The sequence below is a fragment of the Felis catus genome, chromosome C1 (genome assembly GCF_018350175.1).
Source record: "Felis catus isolate Fca126 chromosome C1, F.catus_Fca126_mat1.0, whole genome shotgun sequence".
Lineage (NCBI taxonomy): Eukaryota > Metazoa > Chordata > Mammalia > Carnivora > Felidae > Felis > Felis catus.
In genome coordinates this window covers 163,302,394-163,315,551 of record NC_058375.1, presented here as the reverse complement: position 1 = coordinate 163,315,551, position 13,158 = coordinate 163,302,394, and the positions used below count along the sequence as shown (strand labels likewise).

General features: G+C 34.3%; 1 protein-coding gene across 9 annotated transcripts in view; it reads left to right on the top strand.

Moving 5' to 3' along the window:
• ATF2 (activating transcription factor 2) overlaps positions 1 to 13,158 on the top strand; it is an 81,476-nt gene that overhangs the window by 45,858 nt on the left and 22,460 nt on the right. For all 9 annotated transcript variants that reach the window (XM_045033966.1, XM_045033969.1, XM_045033972.1 and 6 more), the window contains 2 exons: positions 375 to 489; positions 1,219 to 1,305. In XM_045033966.1, coding sequence (XP_044889901.1) covers positions 375 to 489; positions 1,219 to 1,305 — 202 coding nt within the window. The remainder of the gene's footprint in view (positions 1 to 374; positions 490 to 1,218; positions 1,306 to 13,158) is intronic.

Here is a 13,158-nt window from a genome sequence, read left to right as displayed (position 1 = left end):
TGTCAAGACTTTGGTTTTTTCCCAAACATTTTAAGTAATCTCTACACTCAACATGGGGCTCAACTTACCTGATCAGAAGTTAAATGCTGTATCAACTGAGCCACGTGACCCTCAAGACCTTCTGATAAGAATTTTTCTCATTCAGCATATTGGAGATTGTCCTGTTTTTCTGGACCTGTTGTTTCTCCACACTGCTATATACATTATGTATTTAGAATACAATTAAAAATAATAAAATTTTGTAATTTGGTTTGCAGTGGTTAGAAAATTTATATTTAAATGATATGATAATAGGAGTAAAAATACTTTCGTATTGTTAGGAGTGTCTGATAAGGATTTCTTACCTTTAATTATTCTTCTTTTGTTTTTCTTAGTCCTGTACCGGGCCCATTTCCTCTTCTGTTGCATCTTCCTAATGGACAGACCATGCCTGTTGCTATTCCCGCATCAATTACAAGTTCTAATGTGCATGTTCCAGCTGCAGTCCCGGTAAGTTTGAGGTTTAGACTCTGTAAACTGATCTAGGGCTGCTTGATTGGTTTACGAAACTGAATCCAAAAAAATACTTACTAGGGGTTAGTAGTGTGTATTCATTCATATTTATAATGACAGCATATACCATTCAAGACAAACATAATTAATTGGTTAGAAAATGTTTTTCCATCCTCTCAAAATTTTCTTTTCCTTGTTTCCATACAACACCCAGTGCTCATCCCAACAAGTGCCCTCCTCAATGCCCATCAACCCTCAGTCTGTTCTCAGTATCCAGGAGTCTCTTATGGTTTGCCTCCCTCTCTCTAACTTTTTTCTTTTTCCCCTTCCCCTCCCTCATGGTCTTCTGTTAAGTTTCTCAAATTCTTCCTTGTATTTTTAATTTTAAGAAATTTATTCCTTATTCAGCCCATTTCACTTTGACTAGATTTGTAGAATTCAATTATTAACACAGATTTCTGTTCTTTAGGAATATATGTGTACGAAAATACATGTCCAGTAATTCCATGGGACTTTGATTATTGCAGGAATTGTTTATAAGGACACTCTCTGTGAACTTTTATGGAAATTGACAAATTTTAAAAGATAAATCAGGACAGTAGATAATAAGGGTTTACAGTTTTCTGATTCTGAACTCTCACATTTGTATAACCATTGTGCAGATATAGCACAAATCTCATATTGAATATATCCTCTAGCAATTATTTGTTAATATATTTTGCATAGCTTGTTCGGCCAGTCACCATGGTGCCTAGTGTTCCAGGAATTCCAGGTCCTTCCTCCCCTCAACCAGTACAGTCAGAAGCAAAAATGGTAAGCAAGATTTTACTTGTTCTGTACATTTCTTGAGCCTGTTTTGAATTAGCTTTTCCATTAAAGCCTGCTTCAAATGTACAGTTTAGATCACATTTTATAAAGCTTTGGAATGTATTACACTATGCAAGAACCAGATAATATGGAAGAGTTTCCATTAGCATAGTGACTAATTAGTGGTACTTTACTCTCAAATTCATCCATTTATTTTAAAGTCCTAGTTCTTGTCATCCGTTTGTCTGCTTTTGAGCTGTGGCGTTTTGAACAAAATCTCCTCCTTGTGGTGGCTAGGAATATTACAGCTGAAACTAGGTGTAAACATTGGAAGGCCATACAGATGGTTTTAAACAGTGATAGGAATTAGTAGAACAGTATTGACAAGAATTCTGAAATTGTATACAAGTTAGTAAATGTAGCACATAATACATAAAGAAAATCCATATTTTTGAGTTGCGTTTTGACACCAAGAAACTGGTGTTGTTTAAGGGATAAGCTATAGATTAGGAGTCCAAAGACATGGGTTTTAATTTTAATTCTGACTCTGCTGTTCATTACCCTTAATCAAGCCATTTTAATTTTGAGGAGACTCAGTATTCTTAGGTGTAAAGAGATTAAACGTTGGTTTTTAGAGTGTCTCTTAGCCCCAAATTCCATAAATGTGCTAAATTCCTTGGCAAAAAACTAAAGCTGCTTTTTGTTTTTTTAATCCATGTAATTCTCCCTTTTATAGTCTTAACACATTTTCAGGACTAATTCTGAACATCAGTTAATGTATCCTTAGAAAAATTAATAGATAATTTTGCATCAGTTCTGTGCTAGGCAGTATACTAACAGTATAAATGTGTACATATAAAAACCATTATATATTGCAAAGTTTCAAGTTTTTTACCTCTATTCTCCATTGCTAATAATCTCAAAATGGCATGTGATAACTAACAGTAAAACTGAACACACCATCTGAATGAACAATGTTTGAAGAGTGTAAAAATTAGCTAGTTATTGATTGTGGTGAGAGAACTTATGAAAACCCAAGAGGGCAATTTTTTGCATTAACAGCATGTTTAACTCAAAGCTTTGGAAATACTAAGACGCATCTTCACTTGATAGCAAAAAGCTTCATTGGGAATGTTTTTTACACTTCCTAAACATACCGTACTAGTGAAAAATTCAATTTAGTGAGAACTGAATAGAGTAGAAATAGGAGTTAACGAGATCTGTTGTTCTATCCTGCATCTAAAAATACTTTTACATATTCAGTGGACTTTTTTTCCTAGCAAATTAATTCAAAAGGAACAAGTCAGATTTAAAGAAATACTTTTGGCTATAAGAGTAGGCCATACTTGTAGAAACTATTAAATTTAATACTTCCTTGAATAACTTTTTCTTTTAGGTCATCAGGAAATTAACAAGAATAAAAGTGTTTTGTGTGCTTGTATATTAAAAAAATCAAAGCTATAACTTTATATATGGAAAATAATCATTGGTTGAAGGCCCAAAAAATAGCATGGGGAGTCATAGATTGCCCTACTTAAATTTAACAATCCAGTTAAATTTATTATTAGGATTTTGCTAATGTAAAATAACCATATTTAGGTGATTGCCTATTTTAATTGGAGTAGTAAATAAGATTGTCCAGTTTTAATTAAATAAAAAGACTCAGAAATTAGTCCGTTTCCTTTTTTTTTTTCTAACTTTTCATTATGGAAAATTTCAAACATATACCAAGTAACCAGTGTAGAATAATGAACCCCCATGTACCCATCACCAGCTTCAATTATTAGCACTGTAACTGCCATTCGTGTTTTATCTATGCCTCAGACCATTCCCTACCCAACTCAATTATTTTTTAATAGGCCTTTCTCAGTGTAAAATTTATATACATTGAAATGAACCAGTTTTAATTTTGATGTATAAGTGTATTAATGTAATTCACACTGCTATCATGATATAGAACATAACATCTACCCAGAAAGTTTATTTCCCTTCGCAATCAGTATACCTTCCCAACTGTTGTCACCAGCAATTAGTTCTAGAATTTAATATAAATGAATCCATATATATTCTTGTGTCCAGCCACAAGATTTATCAATGTTGTTGAATGTATTGGTTTGCTGCTTTTTATTGCTGAGTAGTATTCCATTGTGTGAATATAACACAGTTTCTTTATCCATTCTCTTGTTGGTGGACACTTGAATGGTTTTCAGTGTTTAGCATTGTGAACAGAGATGCTGTGCACGTTCTTGTGTAACTCTTCTTGCGGATGTTTATTTTCATTTGGCCTATCTACTGAAGGGTAGAATTTGCTGAGTAAGGGGTAGGTATACATTTAACTTTGTAAGAAACTGCCAGACCATTTGCCAAAGTTCTGAATTCTCACAGAGTATGGGAATTCCAGTTGTTCCACATTTTTGCCAGCATTTGGCTTTGTCTCATTTTCATTGTAGACATTTCTAGCAGTTTGTAGCAGTATCTTATGGTTTTATTTCATTTCTGATTTTGCCAGATGCTTTTGTGATATCTTCTGCTGATTTCTTAAAATGGGTTGTCTCTTATTTTTATGTCATAGGAACTTTTTAGATATACTAAATATGAAATTTTTGTTACATATGTCTTACAAATATTTTCTCTTAGTGGGTAGCTTGGCTTTATTTTTCTTAATGATAGTACAAACATACCATTCATTGCTACTTTTATCTCTAATGCTTTCTCCTAGTTAATTGGGTTTAATGTGCCTATGTTTTTTTGGCTTAAAGTGGAAGCTTGGATTATTGATTAAACCTTTTTACCTTTCCAGTATAGGCATTTAAAGCTATAAATTTCTTTCCACAAATTTGATCTGCTATATTTTCATTATCATATATCTTTTAATTTCCTTTGTGATTTCTTTGAACTACTGGCGCTTATATAAAAGTATATTGTATAATTTCCAAATATCTGGGGGCTTTCCTTTTTATCTTGATTTCTATTTTAATTACGTTGTGGTTTGAGAACATACCACCTTTGGTATATTTGATTGTCCTATGTTTCCATTTTCTAATATATCATACCTGTTTGGCTCATTTGTGAAAATTAGATATTGCCCTTCTATCCTGGTAATATGAACTGGTAACAAAATACCAATTGCCTGGAATGCTAAGGGAATTCTGATTAATTGGGGGTTTTGTTGTACAGAAATAATTTCACATTTCATCATTGGTTTTATATTTTTATGAAATATTGCTAGTCTGTTTTCCCTTAGTCTATAATGTTCATTTTATATTACTGTCTAAGAATTTTCACTGCTTGCGTGTTATCAACTATACTTCTATATTGTTACAAGTACAAAACCAATCTACCGACATTGGGAAATGACCTAAAAATAGTTTAGGTTTTGTAGTTGGTTTCATGTTCATATGTTTTTCCTCAGTCTCATTTAATAATTATTTCTGTCAATTGTCATTTATTTAACATACATTTCTTAGGTGCTAAGAAATTCAGCAGATGTGATCTTAAATTTTGAGTTTCTCTTGCAAATCGTTCTGGTGATCATCAAGAGAGGCAAAGAAGTCTTCTTTTAAGGCCATTGATTATACTCTTTAGCAGTTAGGATTATATCAGTGAGTTGTTTGTTTTTGGTGCCCTTGATAACTTTTGTGCATAAAAACCATTATTCAGGGACTGCTTTTATTTATTTGATTTTTTATTTTTTTTTTTCAGGGACTGCTTTTAAAAAATATATTAGATTTATTAAAGTTACAAATTCAGAAACTTAGTTCTTCCCTGAATTTTTAAGGCCAGTTTACAAATCCAAGTATATAATTGCTTTTAAAGGTCTTCAAATATAATTAACTTTAAACATGCCAAACTTCATTTTAAACCTAATATATCCTGTTTTCCCTATAGGTACCTCAGTTGTCTAATAAACTTCTCTAAGTACTTTAATAACCTTTTAAGTTTAATTAAACTTATAGATATGAGGCTTGGTTTTCTTAAATAGTCCATTATTGGGAGGCTTATGAGATTATTTTAGCTCTTCCAATTAAAATCACAAGACTGAATTGATCTTTTAACCATTTTAAATTGAAATTCAAGGGTAACCTATTACTCTGTGGCAAGTTACTTTAATTACTTTCAGAACACAGAATACCAAATAGGTACAGATGATTTTAAAATTTGAATTACTATGTCAGTGTCATTGATTTTTAGCGCCCTGGAGCTTAATAAGGTAAAAGACTTACCAATTGGGGAAATAATTGTATCCTCCCAACTGAAGAAAGTTGAGACTGGTTTCCTTAATGACAGGCAAATGATCACAGGACTTGATTCTCCATCAGTGATAGGACTCCAAATCCAGTTTCTCCAAATGAGTGATTCCCAGCTCTTATCCCTTTGATTCATGTTACACATTAAATAATTTTTTTTTGCCAGTCTGCTAACCTTCTAGTAAAATTTACAATGTCTTCTTTCAGGCTTGAGTTGGACTGTGCTTTGTTGTTGCCTTCAACTCTTTGAAAATGCTTAAACATCCTCCCTGTTTGGTTTTGCTAAAATGATATGTGGTTCAGAAGACGTTATATACAAACCTAATGGTAACCACAAATCAAAAATTGGTAATAGGTATGCAAAAAAAAATAGAGAAAGGAATCCACATATGTCACTAAAGAAAGCCAACTTGTGGTGAGAGAAGAGAGCAAGGGAAGAAAAAAACAGAAGATCCACAAAAACAATCACGAAACAAATGACAGAATACCAATAAATACAGACTTATCAATAATTACTCTGAATGTAAATGGACTAAACATTCCAAAAAAGAAAAAAGCATAGGGTGATGGGAGGGATGAAAAAAAAAAATAAGACCAGTGTATATGCTGCCAACAAGAAACTCCTTGCAGACCCAAAGTCACATGCAGATTGAAAAAGAGGGGATGCAGAAACATTTATCATGCAGAGGGGTGTGAAAAGAAAGCTGGGGTAGCAATAGCTGTATCAGACAAAATAGACTTTAAGACAAGGACTGTAACAAGAGACAAAGAAGGACACTACATAATCATTAAGGGGGACTCCAACAAGAAGACGTAACAATTGTAAACCCTTATACACCCAGAGTGGGAGCACCCAAATACATAAAACAGTAACTGATGGTAACACAGTGATTGTAGGGAACTTTAACATCCTATTTACATCGATGAAATCAATTAGGAAACCGTGGCTTAGAATGATACATTGGACTAGTGTTTTAATAGACATATTCAGAATATTCCATCCTACAATAGCAAAATGCACATTCTTTAAGAACACGTGAAATATTCTCCAGATTATATATTAGACCACAAAATCTCTACAAATGCAAAAAGATTGAAGTTACCATGCATCTTTTCAACCACAATGCAGTGAAACTAGAAATCAGCCATAAGAAAAAAAATCTGAAAAGAGCTCAAATACATGGAAGTTAAATAACATGCAACTAAACAGTGAATGAGTCAACCAACAAGTCAAAGAGGAAATCAAAAAACACATGGAGACAAATGAAAATGAAAACACAGTGGTCTAAAATCTTTGGGAAGCAGCAAAAGCAGTTCTAAGGGAAAAGTTTATAGCATTACAAACCTACCTCAAGAAACAAGAAAAATCTCAAATATTAGCCTAGCCTTACACCTAAAGGAGCTAGAAAAAGAACCCAAACCCAAACCCAGCAGAAGGAAGGAAATTATAAATATCAGAACAGAAATAAATGATCTAGGAACTAAAAAAACAGATTAATGAAATCAGGAGCTGGTTCTTTGAAAAGATCAACAAAATTGATAAACCTATAGCCAGGCTCATCAAAAATAGGAAAGGGGACTCAAAATCAGAAATGAAAGAGGAAAAATAATAACCGACACCACAGGAATGCAAAGGATTGTAAGAATATTATGAAAAATTATGTGTCAACAAACTGAGCAACCTAGAAGTGGATAAAATCCTAGCAACATATAACTTCCCAAAAATGAAGCAGGAAGAAACAGAAAATTTGACCATATAGATTACCAGCAATGAAATTGAATCAGTAATCAAAAATTTCCCCAAAAACGAAAGTCCAGGATCCAACGGCTTCACAGATAAATTCTACCAAACATTTAAAGAAGAGTTAAAACCTATTCTCAAACTTTTCCAAAAAATAGAAGAGGAAGGAAAACTTCCAAATTTATTCTTCAAGGCCAATATTAACCTGATACTAAAACCAAATAAACACACTGCCAAATAAAAAAGAGAGCGCTACAGAACATAGATGTAAAAATCCTCAACAAAATATTAGCAAACCAAATCCAACAATGCATTAAAAAAGTCATTCCCCATGAGCAAGTAGGATTTATTCCAGGGATGCAAGGGTGGTTTAATATTCACAGATCAATCGACATGATACATCACATCAGTAAGAGAAAGGATAAAAGCCATAAGGTTGTTTCAATAGATGCAGAAAAAGATATGACAACATACAACATCCATTCATGATAAAAACCCTCAACAAACTAGGTTTAGAGGGAACATACTTTAACATAAAACAGCCCTTATATGAAAACCCCACAGCTAACATCATAATGGTAAAAAACTGAAAGCTTTTCCCCTAAGGTCAGGAAGAAGACAAGTTTTATTCAACATAATACTGGAAGTCTTAGTCACAGCAGTCAGATAAGACAAAGGAATAAAAGTCCCCCAAATTGTAAGAAAGAAGTAAAACTTCAACTGTTTGCAGATGACATGATTCTATATACTGTATAGAACACTCTAAAGACTCCACAGAAGGGGCACCTGGGTGGCTCAGTCGGTTGAGTGTCCCACTTCGGCTCAGGTCATGATCTCGCCGTCTGTGAGTTTGAGCCCCGCGTCAGGCTCTGTGCTGACAGCTCAGGGCCTGGGGCCTGCTTCAGATTCTGTGTCTCCTTCTCTCTCTGCCCTTCTCATGCTTGGGCTCTGTCTCTGTCTCGCAGTAATAAATAAACATTAAAAAAATAAAGACTCCACCAAAAAAACTACTAGAACTAATGAATGAATTCAGTAAGTTCACAGGATACAAAATCAATATACAGAAATCCATCACATGTCTATACACTAATAATGAAGCAGCACAAAGGGAAATTAAGAAAACAATCCCATTTATAATTACACGAAAAATAATAAAATACCTAGGAATAAGGAGTATAGGTGAAAGACCTGTACTCTGAAACCTGTAAAACAGTGGTGAAAGAAATTGAACATGATACAAAGAAATGGAAAGACATTGCATGTTCATGGATTAGAAGAACAAATATGTTTAAAATGTCTGTACTGCCCAAAACAATCTACAGATGTAATGCAATCCCTATTAAAATACCAACAGCATTTTTCACAGAACTAGAACAATCCTAAAATTTGCATGGAACCACAAAAGACCCCAAATAGCCAAAGCAGTCTTGAAAAAGAACAAAACTTGGAGGTATCACAATTCCAGGCTTCAGATTACAAAGCTGTAGTAATCGAAACAGTATGGTACTGCACAAAAATAGACACCTAGATCAATGGAACAGAATAGGGAGCCCAGAAATAAACCCACAATTATATGGTCAATTAATCTGACAAAGGAGGCAAGAATATGCATTGGGAAAGAGTCTCTTCAACAAACAGTGTTGGGAAAACTGGACAGCTATGTGCAAAAGACTGAAACTGGACCACTTTCTTACACTATATACAAAAATAAACTCAGAATGGATTAAGGACCTCATCGTGAGAACTGAAACCATAAAAATCCTAGAAGAGAGTATGGCGGTAAGTTCTCTAACATCGGCTATAATGACATCTTTCTAGATAGGTCACCTGAGGTAAGAGGAACAAAGGCAAAATTAACTATTGGAAGCACATCAAAATTAAAAGCTTCTGCACAGCAAAGGAAACAATCAACAAAACAAAAAGACAACCTACCGAGTGGGAGAAGATACTTGTAAGTAAATAATGTGCCCAATAAAGGGTAAGTATCCACAGTATATCAAGAACTTAACACGACTCAACACCAAAAAAACCACAATCCAATTAAAAATGGGCAGAAGACATGAACAGATGTTTCTCCAAAGAAGACGTCCAGATGGTCAACAGATACATGAAAATCAGTTATCAGGGAAATGCATATCAAAACCTCACTGAGATACCATCTCACACCTGTCAGAAAAGCTCAAATCAAAAAAAGAAAAACAAGAGTTGGCAAGGATGTTGGGAAAAAGGGAAGCATCATGCACTGTTGGCTGGAATGCAAACTGGTGCAGCCACTGTGAAAGACAGTATGAAGGTTCCTCAGAAAGTTAAAGGGACACCTGGGTGGCTCATTTGGTTAAGCGTCTGAATCTTGATCTTGGCCCAGGTCATGATCTCATGGTTTGTGAGTTCGAACCCCACATCAAGCTGCACTGATGACGTGGATGGGATTCTGTCTCTCCTTCTCTGTGCCCCTCCCCCACTTGTGCTTGCTCTCTAGCTCTCTCTCGCTCACTCGCTTACTCGCTTGCTCTCTCAAAATAAAGAAAGTTAAAAAAAATTAAAATAGAACTACCCTAAAATCCAGTCATCTCACTACTGGGTATTTTCCCAAAAAATTACAAAAACCCTAATTCAAAGGAATATATGCACTCCTGTGTTTATTGCAGCATTATTGTTAGAGTAGCCAAATTATGGAAGCACCCTAAGTGTCTATCAATAGATGAATAAAGAAGAGGTATATACGGAGAATGGAATGTTACTCGGCTATAAAAAAGAATGAAATCTTGCCATTTTCAATAGCGTGAAGGATCTGGAGAGTATAATGCTAAGCAATATGAGCCAGTCACAGAAGGACAAATACCACATGATTTCATTCATATGTGGAATTTAAGAAATAAAAAATACAAATGAAAACAGACTCTGACTATAGAGAACAGATGTTTAGCAGAGAGGAGGTGGGGAGGATGGGTGAAATAGGGAATTAAGAGTACGCTTGCCTAGATAAGCACAGAGTAATATATGGAAATGTGGGGGTTTTTTAATGTTTATTTACTTTTGAGAGAGTGTGTGAGTGAGTGGGGGAGGGGCAGAGAAGAGAGAGAGTGAGGGAAAGAGGGACAGAGAGGGAGACACAGAATCCGAAGCAGGCTCCAAGCTCTGAGCTGTCAGCACAGAGCCTGACACAGGACACAAACCCACAAACTGTGAGATCATGACCTGAGCCGAAGTCGGACGCTTAAACGACTGAGCCACCCAGTCGCCCCAGTATATGGAATTGTTGAATCACTATACAAGTCCTGAAATGAACAGTGTATATTAACTATACAGGAATTAAAAATTTTTTAAACATAGTGAAAGATACATTAAAAAAATAAAAAATTAGGAGAAATAGCATTGGAACACATTAGAATGACTAGCACACTACAGCTGAAGAGAAAACTTATTTGTATCTGAAGATAGCCAGGAATGCTTTTGTGGGGCCCTGATTTTCAAAACCTAGTGCTTATATAAGGAAGACAAATACATATTGTTTGTGTCTACTATGAATATTGAAATAGGATCCTTTTTTTGCTAAAGAAATTTCTCCAGAGCAAGGTTTTTTTTGGTTGTTAGAAGATTAAGTCTTTGGGAAAGTAAGAATGTGGTAAGAAAAAGAAATGTAAGTGGGGATTCACAAATACAAAATTATCTAGTGTTTTTTAATATTATAGAAAAATTCCTAGGATCTACTGTCTTCCATAGAATTGCAATGGACCTCCCCACATTTAGATTTAGGAGTTTTGTCATTAAGCAAGTAAACTGTAGGTGTTTGCTATCTGTGTTACTCTTCTACTAAAACAACTTTCTTACCTAATATTTGTAACTAAAAGGTAATGTGTCTGAATAAGACAATGTTAATTGTCTAGGAGCTTTGTTAAGAAGATTTAATAAAGTATTTAGGTAGCATTCTTCACAATCCTTCCTTGAAGTGTTGTGTGACAAACTGAGAAATAACTTTGCACACGGTGGGAAGCCAGTAGGTTTTCTGCAGGGGGTTTCTACCGAGAGCTGACAGAGGGCATCTTGGCAAATGTTCAGAAACCTACATTAACTTAGTTGGGCCCTGCATGGAACCTCATGTTCAGCAGAATTCTTCTGACCTGCCTCTGCATGCCAAGCTAATCAGCAAACACCTAATGAGCCCACTCCAAAGAAACAGACTCTCTCCTAACCTACTTCATTTTCATACGTTCTCTGGGGGTGGGGAGACAAGACTTCATGAGGACTGATGATGCTGCAAAGACCACAATAATGATAATTAACTTGCTGAATTTAGAAGATTATGCTGTTAATTAGTTGCAAAATAAAGATAAGTAATAGAGCAGCAGATGGTAGGATAACACCCAGGAGAAGGAGGGTTATTACTCTGATGAGCTTTTGTGGCACATATGAAATATGGATCTGACTTTTTCATAAATTGTTTCTAGAGAACATTATGTTTTTTCTTTGAACTATGATGGAGTAGTTTGCTCCTACTAAGTTCTGACAGATGTGATAAAATTTGTTTCCAGGAATGTGAAATATAACATAGAATTTGAAAAGCAAATTATTTTTAGGAGATTATCTCTTAAAATGAGTAAGTTGTATTGGCCAGCACAACAAACCAATCATCCTTTAATTGACACATTTTATATCTAAGAAAAAAAGTTTCAATATAGTAGTTGAATTTTACATTGCTAAAAATTAATTCCAAATATTAAAACACTAGTCTGCTTGGAAATAGAGTAATAAAGATATTTTAGTTTTCTTTCAGACAGTGCCTCTAGTTTAAAATTATGCTCAAGCTTTATTTTAATTGGACATGTTAGAGAATACAGACCTTATGGATCTTACTGAATTTCTTTGAGTACTCAGTCTTTTCATTTACTTATATTAAATATCCATATGGAGAGAAATGAGCTGGCCAATGTCTGATACGCTTCTTGATTGCTAATATATCTAAAATAGTTAATATCAGGCAAAAACTCTAGTTTGGCAAAACTTTTGTCTAAAATATGTTCAACGAATTAGGAGTCAACAGAATTTCTGGTCACTCTGCTTCTAACTGTGATTCTGGGAAGTAACTTCATTTTTGGGGCCTTTATCTGTAAGTTGGTGATTGGACTAATTATCAATATATCTGCTAGTTCCAAAATTCTATTTTAAAATAAATAATTTTGAACCAAACTATTTGTCCTTATTTAAGATGTCTCTAGCAAATATATTTGGGTGGATTATAGAAAATCCTTATAAAATTTTTATGAATTCTGTTTAGTGACAACTTTTTTCACCTAACCCATTCTAATTTTTTTTTAGCACACATGTATTTTTATTGCTGTTTAAAAAAAAAAAAAAATATATATATATATATATATATATATATATATATATATGCAGCTCAGAGCAGTGTTAACCCTTGAAAATCTTTTTCTTAAATTCTGTACCCAGTGGCACACTTTCTAAGTCAGACCCATTGTAATCAATGTAACAGCATGGAGCAAACATTAGAGCTTCCTCACTGGGTGAGTACTGTATACACTGGGGCAGTCAAGAGAGGATAATGAATGAATACTGATGCTGCTTTTAAGTGCTCTATAAGGTAGTAACTTGCCCTACTAAAGATTATTCAAGAGAGCGATGTTTATGTACTTCAGACTCCCCTATGTGCAGTTACTGTATTTCATTAATTCTAAGAGTTAAGCTCTTCACTATAAAACTTTAAATGCTCTTCAGTTCTATGATGTTTTCTACCTAAGGACTTCAAAATGTTTTACCAACACATAATTTACCAAGCTTCACATCTCAACCACTACCTAGATTTATGTACATTTTATATCTAGAAGTGAAAGCCCTAACCTAACACTATAGACT